This window comes from Passer montanus, unplaced genomic scaffold, assembly GCF_014805655.1.
Source record: "Passer montanus isolate IOZ18808 unplaced genomic scaffold, ASM1480565v1 scaffold144, whole genome shotgun sequence".
NCBI lineage: Eukaryota > Metazoa > Chordata > Aves > Passeriformes > Passeridae > Passer > Passer montanus.
In genome coordinates this window covers 32,466-45,874 of record NW_024361386.1, presented here as the reverse complement: position 1 = coordinate 45,874, position 13,409 = coordinate 32,466, and the positions used below count along the sequence as shown (strand labels likewise).

The following is a 13,409-nucleotide window of genomic DNA, read 5'->3' as shown; positions in this document are numbered from 1 at the left end:
ACCAGCCAAAACTTCCTGACACATATTTTCTGTTTCATTGAAGACTGAGTGCTGACTACAACACAAGGCAGAGTTAGAAGATGAGAGACATTTTGCACATTGTGTTAAATACTTGATAGGGAAAACCTATCCTCACCAAAGCCTGGGCACACTCAGTAGCTGACCTTGTGTTGCCACTGATAACCAGAAACAAACAGAATAATGTAATCATCTGCTACTGTTAAGACAAATATTATTTGGTGCTCTAATGACTACAAAACCTTGGTTGTTGTAACTGCAAGCTTTATTTACATGGAGACAAAGTCAGCTCCCTGCAGTGTCTCTCTGCAGCAGGGGCAGTGCCAGAGCCCCCCACTCCAGCTGGCACAAACACCCACTGCTCCCCCTCACCAGCACCCCTGCCTGTGCTGGGGTTTTTATTTATCCCTGCAGTGTCCTGTGCAGACAAATCAGCAATGGGAAACTCACCAACTCCTGCAAATGCTGCCTAAAATAAACAGGGAGTGGCTCCATGCAGGTGAAGGGCACTAGAAACACAGATTTAGTTACCCTTAAACAAGTTATTCCCTAAATAATGGATCCCATCGCAGGGGTTTCATCTGCTCTTATTCCAAGCTATGCCTTCATTTGTTCAGATGAGAACTCAGACTATCAAAACCAAAAAGAAAGCAAGCACAGTGAGATTTGATACAAAATAGAAACCTCCATGATCAGAAGGAAAGAAAAGAGGACTGTAACCAAACATACACCATCATGTGCATTTTTTTTTAATTCCATCTTCCAAAAATAGTAACATTTGTCCATGTAGCAGGATCTCCAGAGATACAAATGAGTACCAGCAGGGTATGTGAGCAAATATATGGAGCACCCGGAGCGTGGTAACTGCTGACATTGACTTACTTTATTAGAGGACATTTGTCTCAAGGACATTTCAGTGTATTCTTGAGACCATTTCGAGAAGTGCTTTCAGATTGGGAAGCACTTAATCACAATCCACTTGAGACTGCTACAATAAACTCCTTAAAATAAATCTTAAGGTTTGCTCTGCTATTATCCCACATGCACTTATTAGGGGTGCTCTCATCTGAGCTGTTAGAGGCTGTTGTTCTGGTCAAGAAGTCAGAGTTTCTTTCACAAAGACACAAAAGCAGAGCCCCAGGTATCCACTGGGAAGCAGAACAAGTCCTGGTGGCCACAGTTTGCTGCTGTCCCCCTGGCTGTCCCTGCATCACCCTGCTCTGCTGGCACAGCTCTCCTGAGGTGAAAGGACACTCAGCAACCTGTGGTTGATTATTAAGCAGCCCCAAAGACAAAGTCACAATTCAAGAAACAAAGACTTGTGTGATGTATTTAAAGATATCAAGTGCCTAAAAAACCAAAAGTTAACATTTAAATGGTTTAATCTGGTAGCAGAAAGAGCTTTCCCTGAGTTTGGGTGAAGTGGGTCAAACAGCTCTTCCCCTCCTTGCAGCCCAGACTCAGGCACAGCACACAGCAAGGTGTGCAGAGCTGCTCCTGGTGACACACACCTGGCTGCAGACATGCTGCTGTCCCCACATCTTAACAGCCCCCTAAACATGAATCAGTACTGGAATGAGCTGTGCTTCCAAAATCCTGTGTCAGAAATGCAACTGGGTGAGTTCAACAGCACGTGCTCATTTCTGTCAGGTCAGAGTCAGTTTTCATGTTTGTCCAGCACAGCCTTAAAGCCAAAATTCAAACCATGAGCCCTCCATGAACTCACTCTATTCTACTACAGACACACATCAGTTAGGACAGAAAGAAAGAAATTCCTCCAGGTTAAGTATTTCCCTGACCTCTGTTTGAACTCAAAGCCACCATTGTTCCATTGTCACCTCGGATTATTTGCCAGCTGCCAAACACCAACATTTTTATAGTGCTGCCTTTTCAATCCCAGCATTTCACTCTTCCTTCATCCAGAGCCAGTGCACAGCATCTCTGGACATGCAACTTAGCCCTTTTTATTGAGGAATAAAGTATTTCTGACTCAACTCCCAGAGCAGCACTGGCCCAGCCCAGCTGTGCTGGTGTCACCTTGCTGCTGTGCCTCAGTCACACAACCTGGTTCTCTCCCCCCTCTGTAAAACCCTGACTGCACATGGCTGGGTGAGGAATCCCCAGGCTGCAGGAGCACTGAGGAGCTCCCAGGCAGCTGCCAGAGCCCAGAGCCTGCTCCTTACCTTGCAGCATGCACCTGTAGGCAGACTCGGATATGGCGTAAATGTGCGGTGGCATCTCGTGGCGCTTCTTCCCTCTGTACATCTCAATGATGTTCTCTGAATAGATTGGGAGGTTCTTGTAAGGATTTATGACTACACAGAACAGCCCTGAATAGGTCTGGGAAAAGAAAAAATAACAAACATTTCTGTTAGTAAACAGTATTGAAATAAAGTTGGAAAGAACAGAAAGCCTTTTCACAGGTTCTAGAATATTTATCTTAAAACAAAATTGAGGTGCTTTTCGTAGAGCAACTCAAAGCACATGCTATATTCAAATTATTGGTTTCTAGTTCTCTTAAAAGGCTCTTTAATTACCTGCATAAAAAGTAATTTAAAGATAATAAGCGTAGGTAAATCTGAAGAGGAGTATCTGATCTCTTTCCCACAGACATTTAAATCTCTCTTCCGTTTGCCAAGTTCCAGCTCCATGGACACCTTTTGATGTTCAACTCCTTCAGTAAAATGTGCATTCCAAGTCACTTTCATTTTGAAGGAACTGATAATACCCATTGCTCTGGTAAATAATCTAGATGAGGGAAGAGCCTATCAAACCACCATCATTTCTGCTATCCTGTCACTGTCCGTCCTTCCTGCCCATGAGCCCTTTCCATCCCACAGAGGGGTCACTCCTCCCTCCCCACCCAGTGAGGGACAGCCTGGCACCAGCCCTGCAGATGTTTCACACCCTCCCTGCAGAGCTGACCCTCCCAGAAGTGGACTCCCAGAGCATCCAGGAATGGGCCATTGCTGATCCCACTGGGACACTTCTGCCAGGAGCCACAGGACTGAGCCACACTGCAGCAGTGCCCGCGGGGCTGCACTCCTCTGAGCCAAGCAGAGCTCCATCCCTGCTCCCTGCACTGCTCCCGAGGGATCCCAACAGAACAGCCCTGGCAGAAGGAGCACAGGCAGCCACGGGCTCTGCCTTACCCAGCAGGACAGATGAGCCTGGCCTGGCTGAGCCTGGCCTAGACCAGAGGCTGAGCTCTGCAGGCACAGCTCCCTGCACACACCACAGCTCTCCCTCCTGCGTGCTCCCTTCCAAGGAATCTGCCTGGCCCCTTCCAGCAGCCACCACAAGTGACTGCTCTGAAGAAAGCAGAATATCTAATCTCTCCACTCACTGCTGTCTCCTCACAGGCTTGGACAGCATGTTCCTTTGGTCACTGCTGAAATTCCCATCTTTAGCAGCTCAGGAAGGGAGCAAGAGAGACCAGGTTTGGCAGAAATAGAAAGTATCTTTCTGGATGTCAGGAAAACCACGTTTCTTACCTCTGCAGGCTGAGAGGAGAAAAAGGATGGGGAGAATAAGCAGAAAGCTTTAACAGCTGTTGAGAGCCCACAGTACTGAGCAGGTCGCTCAGGATGTAACATTTGTCCATTTTAAAAAGTATTTCTGCTGCATTGGTATGAACACAGTAGCTGATAGTCCCAATCTGCCTCTTTTTTCTTTTGTAAGTATAAAAGATTTTATCTGAAGGAAAAGGTGCCCTCCTGTCCTTTCTACACCTCCACCAGCTTCTGGAAAGACAGGCAGAAGGTGTTCTCTGAACTGAGTCCAGCAGCACCATCAGCAAAGAAAAAGAACTTGGTTTTAAGCCAGATGTCCTGACATAGGGACATCTTATGTCCTTGCAGGAAAATACTCCCTCTGCTTTGGTCAGATCTGCTGGGTGATAACTGCAGGGCCTTACCACCTCAACAAGGTATTTATTTCTCAAGAGAAAGGAAACACATCTTATCAGGGCAACCGAGCCAAGCATAAAGAACAACTTATCAGTCATTAACTCAACATAACATGGGGCTCTTGGCAGGTGGGCAGCTCCTCCCCAGCCTCCTTTGCTACCACTGTCCCTCCTGCCAGCATCAGTGCTCCTGCCCTGCTGACTGACCTGGATGCTGCTGCAGACAAACGTCACACAGAGCTGGCTGCAAACAGAAGCATTTCCCAGCCCAAACTCACTCCTGGTGAGGCTGGGAGGGAGAAAGGCAGGACAGTTATTTTAACAGCTTGCTACAACCATGCAAGGAGCCAATTAACTGCTGATCAGGGGCAGCCCTTCCCTGTGCTCAGCTGAGGTCACCCACATCCCTCTGCCACCACCACCGGGACACAGAGGCTCTGAGCACTGCCACAAGCCTGCCTGCAGCGAGGGTAAGCAGGAGAAAGAGCACGTTTGCCAAGGCCAGCACAGAAGAGCCACGGAGCAGCACCTGCCCTGTGCTCCTGCAGGGCAGGCACAGCTCAGGAGGAGCTGCTGAGTGCAGGGCAGAGGAATGCCCAGGGCCAGAGCCCCCCAGAGCTGTGCCAGCAGGGCTCTGAGCAGTGCCATGGCACCACGACGGGCTGAGGCCAGCAGGGCTCTGCCCAGGGAGGGCTCTGGACCCTCACCCTGCTCTGCTCTCACCCCCCCAGCCTCAGAGATTGGCACTTTGGGCTGCTGCTCCTCCCCTGAGCAAGGACAGAGCTCCCAGAGCAGAGCTGGCTGAGCTGTAAGGGAATCACTGCAGAACCCACCTGCACTGCTGACCAGAACCACTGCCCTTGCCCAGACATAAATAAATTGATCTGGTAAATAATTTTTAAAAAATCCTAAGTGCTGGGATAAAACAGCTCTTTGGAGATTATCCTTCTCTCTTCCCTCCAGTTGCTTTGGCATCTTCAGTTTATTTCCCCAGCACAGACATGGAGTAAATGTTACTATTTTAGCCACATAAAGAATAAATAAACTAGAGAAACAAACTTAACAATCCTCTCTTGATAACACCTAACCTGGAAGCCTGTCCAGGCTATCTCCTGAAGCAGTGGTTGATGAACCTGTGGACCTGGAAGGAATGGAATAATGGAATAGGCAAAGCCAACATAACCAAAGCAGAGAAAGCCAATAAATACCCTGGGCAACTGAAAAGGGTTAACTGAAGAATCTTTCTATTGAACAGGGCTGAATTAGAAGTTATGAAGCACAAAGTTCTACATTTTGCCAGTGCTGGGGTTCATTTATTTGAAACTAAAGGAGAAGCTTTTGTCCCAGACCATTCCCTCTGGGCCATGGCAGCTCTTTGCATGGAGCACCCTGAACTCCAAAATCAATCCACCTTGATTTCCTGAATGTGTTTCCCTGTTCACTCTCCTGCTGTTTCCCTGCAGAATTTCAAAATGAGACCTTCCTCAAACCAGCACCACCCTGCACAGCCTTAATTTATTCACAGGAAGATGGAACTGAATTTTCCCAATTTCCTGACTGTCATCTATTGCAGAAAGCAATATATGAACATATTGGTGGGCTGGCTTCATGGCTTGGCAGGCAGAAAGGATGCTTCTAATGAGCCAGTTTAATTGGGAGGGAGCAAATGGTACCAAAATCTTTCACAGCTGTTTTATAACTGCAAGTCTCACAGTGAATCACCGTGCCTAAAAAAGCAGGAAAGGGCTTTGTGCATGGAAACCAAACACATGAAAAGTAGAGACTGTTTAAAACCCCTCAAAAAAGCTTCTTGGTGAGCAGCCCCAGGAGGAATTATCAGGAGTACACACACATCTGCTTAACAAATGGACAGGCCATTTAATGAACTCTATCCTGTGGGCTCTGATGGAATTGTCAGGTGGGAATGAGAGCTGGGACCAGCTGGGTGAGCTCCAGTAACAGCCCAGGCTGGATGGAGAAGCAGCCTTCATTCATTTTTCAGCTGACAGAGGTGGATGAGCACATTAAGAATTGAAAGGCAAGCAAAGATGCTGATTCACCTGGAGCTGATGGATCAGCTGTTTGAACACAATCCTGCTTTAGCAGGAAGAGCCAGCACCAACCCACAGGCACAGGACACCCTGGAATGCACTCTGCAGGCAGGGCTCCAGACACAAACAGTGAGGAGAGCCTGACTGAGAGCTTGGTTATACAAGCTCCCCTTCAGGACACTAAACGCGCAGTTTGAAGGTTTCCAGATGCTTCCAGCCTGTATCCAGTAGTTTATCATGCAGTAATTTGGGATCTGGTAAGCTGTCCCGACCTGCAGAGCTCAGGATCCTGGCACTGGCCTGTTTCAAACCCCACTCCATCCCTGCATCCTGGCAGGGAGGTGGCTGTGAGTGAACAACTGGCAAACAGGGTGAGTGATTCCCAGGTGGCCTCACCTGGGAGCTCCATCTGGAGTGTGCCCTCATGGCCTGTCCTCCCTCACAACCCTGTCCTGAGCACACACAGGGAGCTCAGGTAAACAAAGGGCCTGGGGCTGTGCCCTGCATGAACAGCTCCTGTGGCCAGGGACCACTGCTGGGCTGCCATGCCGTGCCATGCCATGCCGTGCCATGGCCTCCTCAGAGCACCACTGAGGCACATCAGCACCGTGCAGGTCCAGCTGGGCATCTGTCACAACCAGCCTGGTGATCTAACACTCACCCCAAACACAGGCTCAGCCTTGAGCTGCAATTCTTCAAATACAAAGTGACAGGTCCACTCTATTACTACATCAATAATTAAGCTGAAGTAAGCATTCAGACAGCTCTCATTATTAGCTGAAACAGAAACCAGCCATGCCCAGCCCTACATGCTTTAAGCACCATCCCATAACTAATGCAGTGGAGCACGCTCTCCAGTTGATAAACTGCCTCAACAGAGCATTTTCTTTGCCTGCTTTTCACTTCCTGAGGTTACAGACTCACCTTTCACCCCCCAAGCTGAGTTCCCCGAGCCAGACATGGTTTTCTCACAGAGCACCTTTTGTCCCTGACATTATCCAAACCTTAAAGGACAGGAACTCCTCATGCCCAGAGGGATGAAGGGGAGGCTGTGCCCTGGGTGGGCACAACATGGAATCAAAGGGTGCTCAGCAAGGGCAAGGAGCAGCCTGGGAAGCTCAGGTCAGAGGCTGGGGATCACAGCCACAGATTTACCCAGGGCAGCCCAGCAGGAGAATGAGCAAGGGAAGGAGCCCAACACACACACCAGGAAGGATGGGAAAGCTCAGCCCACACCACAGCTGATCTGTCTGTGGATGTTCTGCACAGCTGGGGCTGAGCAGAGGCTCAGCAGAGGATTGCCACACTCACAGCCTGCAGGTGATGTGCTCAGAGAACCCCCAGCCCAGCAGGGCAGGCCATGCCCTGCAGCTCCTCCTCTCACACAGACACACTCAGGGTCACAGCCCCAGCAACTGCTCAGAGCTGAACACGAGCTGAGCTTGCACCAGGGCCCCAGGAGTGTTAATGTCCTTCCACCAGGCTCTGCAGAGCTGCATGTCAGAGCCTGACTGCCCCAGACAGCTCTGGCACAGGCTGGAGAGCACAGTGCACCCCCTGAGCACTGGCACAGGAGAGCACAGGGCAAACTGCTGCTCCTTCTCACACTCTTAATCACCCTCTTTTACAGAAACCCAGTTTGACAAGAACAAGCCCTTTTTCATACCTCTGCATACCTGATTAACCTCCTTTCAGCCCCCCAGACATTTCTAACCTTGCACACAGCTCACTCGATCACATTTATGAGTATTCCAAAAATCAGAGTCAGCATAAAAAAAGTTCTTGTGTCAAAGCAGTTCCACCAGTGTGAACCCCTGCATTTCTTCTGCCACATGCTGGGTATTAGATCCAGTGACTCACTTGTGGTAGGAAAAAGAATTAAGTAGCAAACTCCATTTTTTGCAGGTTTCTTTTAATACTAATCTTTGACACTCAGTAACGTGAAACATTCCCAACTGGACCAGCAAGAAAATTAAAGCAATTAGAACACAGATGCTTATATAATACCACAGATTGTTCTAGGTTACACTCAGGCCTCACAGGAGGCAGCAGCTTAACAGAAGGAACAGCTTAAAGACAGTGCAGGGCTGTGAGAGCTGCCACCCACAGCAGGCTCTGGAACTGGGGACTGTGGCACAGCTCCCATTCCCTCCCTCTCCTATTCCAGTCAAATGGCAAGTACATTCAGAAGTGAAATAACAGGGCTGCAGGCCCATTACAGAGGTAACACTTGCAATTACCAACAAATACCTGCTGCAGTGTTTTACTTGCACTACAGTGAGCACGTTTTCTACTTCACTGGTGCAAAAAAAACCCAGCAGCCCTGTGCCAGGAGAGCAGAAGCAGCAGGAGGCTTCCAGGAACTCAAAGCCTCACACAAACAGCTTCCAACGCTTTTTCAAAAGTCTTGGCTTAAAAAAACCCACAGGGGAGTGGGCAGGGAAGATAACGCACAGCTCACTGGAGTTTGGGGGACGCTGAAGCTGAAGTTAAATCCTTCCTCAGGCTTTGTTTCCTTCCTCAAGGACAGCAAAACTCATCCCTCTAACCTGACTCGCCCCACAGCACACACAGTGTGGGTACCTGAGCCCCAAACGTAGCCCAGGGCTCCCCACATCCCCAGGCACCAGGGGCCATCTGGACACTGCACAGAATGTGAGAAATTCTGTCCATTTTAATGCTTCTGACTGAATGGGGTCAGAAGCAGGTAAGGAGAAGCTGCAGTGATTTCTGGGGGTATCACAAAGCCACTCAGCCACCCATGGGCAAGGCCTTCCTCCAGGAAAGCTGGGCCAACAACAGATGTGGCAACAGCAATGGTTTTAAAATAAATGACCATAAAGCACATTGAATTTGGGATACCTTGGGTTTACTGCAGCTTAATTACACCCTGTGTTTGGGTGAGCAATTCCTTCATCCCATCCTACTGCACGGGGAACTTCTGACTGCACAAGCCAGACTTGTGGCCCTGCCAGAGCATCACAAAAGGCACTCAGACTCCAAGATTACAGACCCCCTGAGTGGGAAACGTGCCATTTTTCCCAGAACTGTTCAGTGTTCACCTGCACTCAGCAGTCAGAGCAGTAAAACCCACGTGCAGCTCAGGTGTTGGAGTCCCTGCAAATCAGAACCTTGTGGCAAACCTGTCCAGCCATGAGAGACCCACTGGCTTTGACAGGATATTTCTGTCCACAGAGGTACATAAGGTGATGTTTCTCAATTTAAAATAAATTTAAGTGGGATTGAAGAGTCTTTCTTGCCATCAAAAGAGCTTTAAATTGCTGGGTAAAGTCACCTAATGTCTACCACAGCTTGTGACAAAGAATTAAGTGTGGTCTTTAAAGAGCAGCATGCAGGGCTGAGGGAGCCTCACCACCCACCCTTCCCTGAGCATTCCATTTCTCCATCTCATTCTCTGATCCAAAGGCTTCTTCCCCCCATGGAATCATATTCTGCAGACACAACTCGAGCACAAACCAAGCTCTAGGGCTGATCTAGAAGCCTCCACAGTGGCATTTTACATGCAGGTCTTACAAGAATAAAGATGTTTCCTCACCCAGGGTACAGACCTCAGTGAGCCTAAACCTCTGACTAGAACTACTCCTTTCTTAAACCAACACCCCCAAAGAGTCACCTGGAACGCAGTTCATGGGATAAGGATATTTAGGAAGCACCATAAAACCAGTCTGAGCAAAATCATGTTTATTCCAAATCTTCAAAGGACCTCCTCAGCCTGTGGGTATTCCTCCTGGGTGCCCTCCCAGTGAACCACCCCCAGCTCCTGATCTGCAGCTGAAGGATGTCACTAATGCAGCCTGAAGCCAGGATTAAAGCTGGCTACTCCAAAGCAGGGCAGCCACAGCAGCTCAGGTCTGAAGGGAGAGTCAGTGTTCACAAGCATTTACAGGAAGCAAAACCCACTCCAGCAGGGTAAGAAGGATGAATTCAGAGCATTAGTGACTCAACTGATAGGTAAGAAACATTGATATCCCTAGAAAAGCACAGGATTTGGGGAACTTCAGCCATGAAACACAAGGGAGAGTGAAAATTCCAAGCAAAGGCAGAAACAATGCAAGAACAACTAAACTGCCTGCTGTAGGTGGCTGCACCTCCACACAACCAGCACTAACACTCCAAACAAACCTCGTGGCAACCAATGGAATGGATGATGTTAAAAATGGAGCAAGAAATTAAAGTTATTTCATCTCCAAAGCAGAGCTGGGATCACCATAACTGACAGTCCAAGCACCCTTCCCAGCATTCTTGTACAAGTGCTGTCCTTTCCATGCTCTGTGCTGCCATGGGCAGAGCCCAGAGGGACAGCACCAAGCACCCACACCTTGCCTTTACAGGCCCTGACCTCCCAATCCTCCACTGTGCTCACCTCCCAGCGCAGCAGTGGTGCCCAGAGCCTGAGATCAGGACACTTGGCAGGCAGCAGAGATGCTGCAGCTTCCAGAAACTGCTGGCCACCCCTACTTGGATGTTACATGAAACCCTTGGAGTGAGCATCAGTGCCCAGGTCCGTGTGGGCCTTAGTCAGCCTCCTGTTCCTGCAGCAGCGTCATCTGGCCAGGGATCACAGCCAGAGGACTGCACCCACCCCTCGCTCCCCTCCTTTCCTTTCCAGGACTGAAAGGAAACAAGTGTCTATTTCATTTGACATTCTTCCATCTTTCACTTCCTAGAAAGGCAACACTCCTCGCTGCCTGGTGGGAAATTCCAGGACACCTGCTCAGATTCACCACCTGCACCTCAACTGCTTGAGACCAACACCAAATACACAATTTTCATTTGGTTATCATGGGAGTACTACCTGGAAATCCAACCAGAGCTTCAACCAGCCCCTGGCAGCATGGCCAAAGCACCAGAACTCCCTTCAGCTCAGCTCACTCTGGCTCTTTTCTTACACCAGGCAAACAGGAGCTGTGGGCAGTGGCTCTGGCTGTGCCAGCAGCAGCAGGGCCACGTTCATGAAGCTCAGGGATGCCCCACAGAGCCCCAGCAGCTTGAACTCCTGGCTGTGAGCCCTGCAGCATTCAGTCCCCCTCACAGCCCAGCCCTGCTCCTCTGCACACCCTCACCAAGCTAGCAGGTTCCTTCCAGCCCAGAGGCCATCCCTCCAGCTGCACTAACAGTGCTCTCGGGAGGAGAGCATCCTCCAGCCGTGTCCCTGTATCCCAGTACAGCCCAGCAAACGCTGGAGCTTCCCAGCTGGGGCAGGCAGGTCTGTCACAAAGGCCACGTGCACTGTCCCCCTGTATGGCAGCAGCACACAGCCAAGGAACAAGCTCCAGGGTGCCCCAGCATGAAGGAATGAACCCTTGGGAAGAGAACAAGCTCAGGCACCTGCAGGACCTCACAAACTGCACAAGCACGAGCAGCCAGTCTCACAGAGGGACTGTCAGACCCACAGTGACAGTCCTGTGTGCCAGGTGCTGACAGCACCCCAGAAACGCCTGCCTGTGTCTGCAGTCCCTGCACTACAGCTTGCTGTGACAGTCAAGGCCTGCAGGTTTTTAACCTTCATAATGAAATGAGCTATAATAGTTGTAATGAATTTCCTAACAGCCATAATTAGGATTGATACACAGACTGGAAACTTTTGACCTATCAACCTGTTTACTTTTTGTTTTCAATCCATTAATTATGCAATTAGTTTCCTTATGCAGGAATCATTCCAGAAGTATTTTTCACCCAGCTCTGCTGTGAGCACCTTGGTGTAAGGCCTTGGAGGAAGAAGCTGACAAAGACACACAAATAAAAAAACCACTTTGTAGTTGTACATCATTTTAATAAGTCCAAATATTATCAAGGGTCAAGCTAAAAATGTACCCCCCTAATCCCCAGATGGAGGGGAAAATGAGCCAACTATCAGGACTAAATAAAGTGGATTTAAGCTTTAAGTGTTTATAAAAGCGAAGCAAGCATTTAAGCAGATGTTCCAGTGTCTTTTGAGACAGAAAGTCTCCTTGTAGCTGTTCCTGACTCCCTGACCCAACAAGTCACTGTGCAGCCAGCCTGCCAAGAGAGCAGGAGTGCTCCTGACTGAGGCACAGAGCTGGGACAGAGCCCAAGGGAGGAGCAGGGTCAGACACAGCACCAAGGGCGCTGCGATTCCCAACTCCAGAGCAAGATGCTGATAAGCCAGATGTTCAATCAGTGCTTCAAAACCACTGGGAAAAAACAAGCTTTATCTTATTGGTTTATTTTAAGCGCTTGAACACATCCCTTCCTGGCCACTAGGTTGATATTCAGTTCCAAAAAGATATTTTGCACTCCCAGTACTCCCAAACTTCATATTTTAAATACCAGCAGAGCCTCTTATTGCCATTTTTAACATGCAGCAAGTTAAAACAAGAGATGTGCTCACTCACATGAGCAGTTAAACACAGCAACCCAGCAAAGTGAGGGCTTGTCACTCCCTCAGCTCAAGGAAGCCACTTGCCACTGCTCAGTGGATCAGCTCAGCAGGAGGCAAGTGCTCCAAGGAGCAGCAGCAGCAGAGCCCCCCAAGCTGCCATGTCACATTCTGTGGCTGAAAGATGCTCACAGAATGTATTATTTGTTCCATGACAGAGCTCTTGACCTGTACACCGCACGGAAAAAGACTTTGGACTCATGCAGTGCTGGGGATATAAAGTATTTAGGCTGCCAAACTCAAAGCCTAGACCTGCTCCAAGAGCAGGGATGGCAATCAGGTAAGGTCAGCTGAATTAGCACCCAGAATGGATCCCATAATTACTACTTACATAGATGAGCCCAGAGTAATAGCGATCCTTTAAATTATGCAATACAGAGGCTTCATTTAAACAGGTTAATTCTGCCATGTCTTCCACTTTAGAGAACTTGGGAGGATTCATCTTCTGAACATCATCTTTATTGACGAGCGCCTTCTTCCCGTTCTCCGCCAGTTCCACCAACACCTCGTCCCCTTTCTCCTCCTTGATGCTGGCTGCCTCGAAGCCATGGCGCTCCGAGGGGATCCACACCAGCTTCTTGGCAGTCCAGTCAGCCTGGGTGGCAGGGTTGTAGATGACAGCCCTGTCCACGAAGAGGTAGCGCTCCGGATCCTCCTGCCCCGACCTCTGCGCCATCCCGGGAAGAGAGGGGTCCACTCCCAGTCACCCTGCCAGCAGAGAGGGGAAAGCAAGGAGCACGTTACACACCAGCCTCACAGCTCAGTGATCCACCACCAATTCCTTCTCCATCACCAATTCCTCCTCCAGCACCAGCTCCTTCCCTGGGAGAAGCAGCACAGGCATGGCTCCCAGGCTGGAGCAGCTGCTGCACAGCCCTGCTCACACACCTCTGCCACACAAAAGCTCAGTCACCTGTCCAGTGTCACCAAACCCAGTGCAGGACAGCCAGGGACTGGCTCCAGCTGTGCAGCAGCAAGGCAGAGACATCACAGCAAGAGCTGCAGGCAGGAA

At 49.4% G+C, this 13,409-nt stretch overlaps 1 protein-coding gene across 1 annotated transcript in view; it reads right to left on the bottom strand.

Moving 5' to 3' along the window:
• The window catches only part of MYH10 (myosin heavy chain 10), a 78,856-nt gene extending 65,783 nt beyond the window's left edge, over positions 1–13,073 (bottom strand). Inside the window, exons 1-2 of the mRNA XM_039700766.1 lie at positions 12,729–13,073; positions 2,202–2,358 (exon numbers count right to left, since the gene is read on the bottom strand). Coding sequence (XP_039556700.1) covers positions 2,202–2,358; positions 12,729–13,073 — 502 coding nt within the window. The remainder of the gene's footprint in view (positions 1–2,201; positions 2,359–12,728) is intronic.
• Positions 13,074–13,409: the final 336 nt, after the last annotated feature.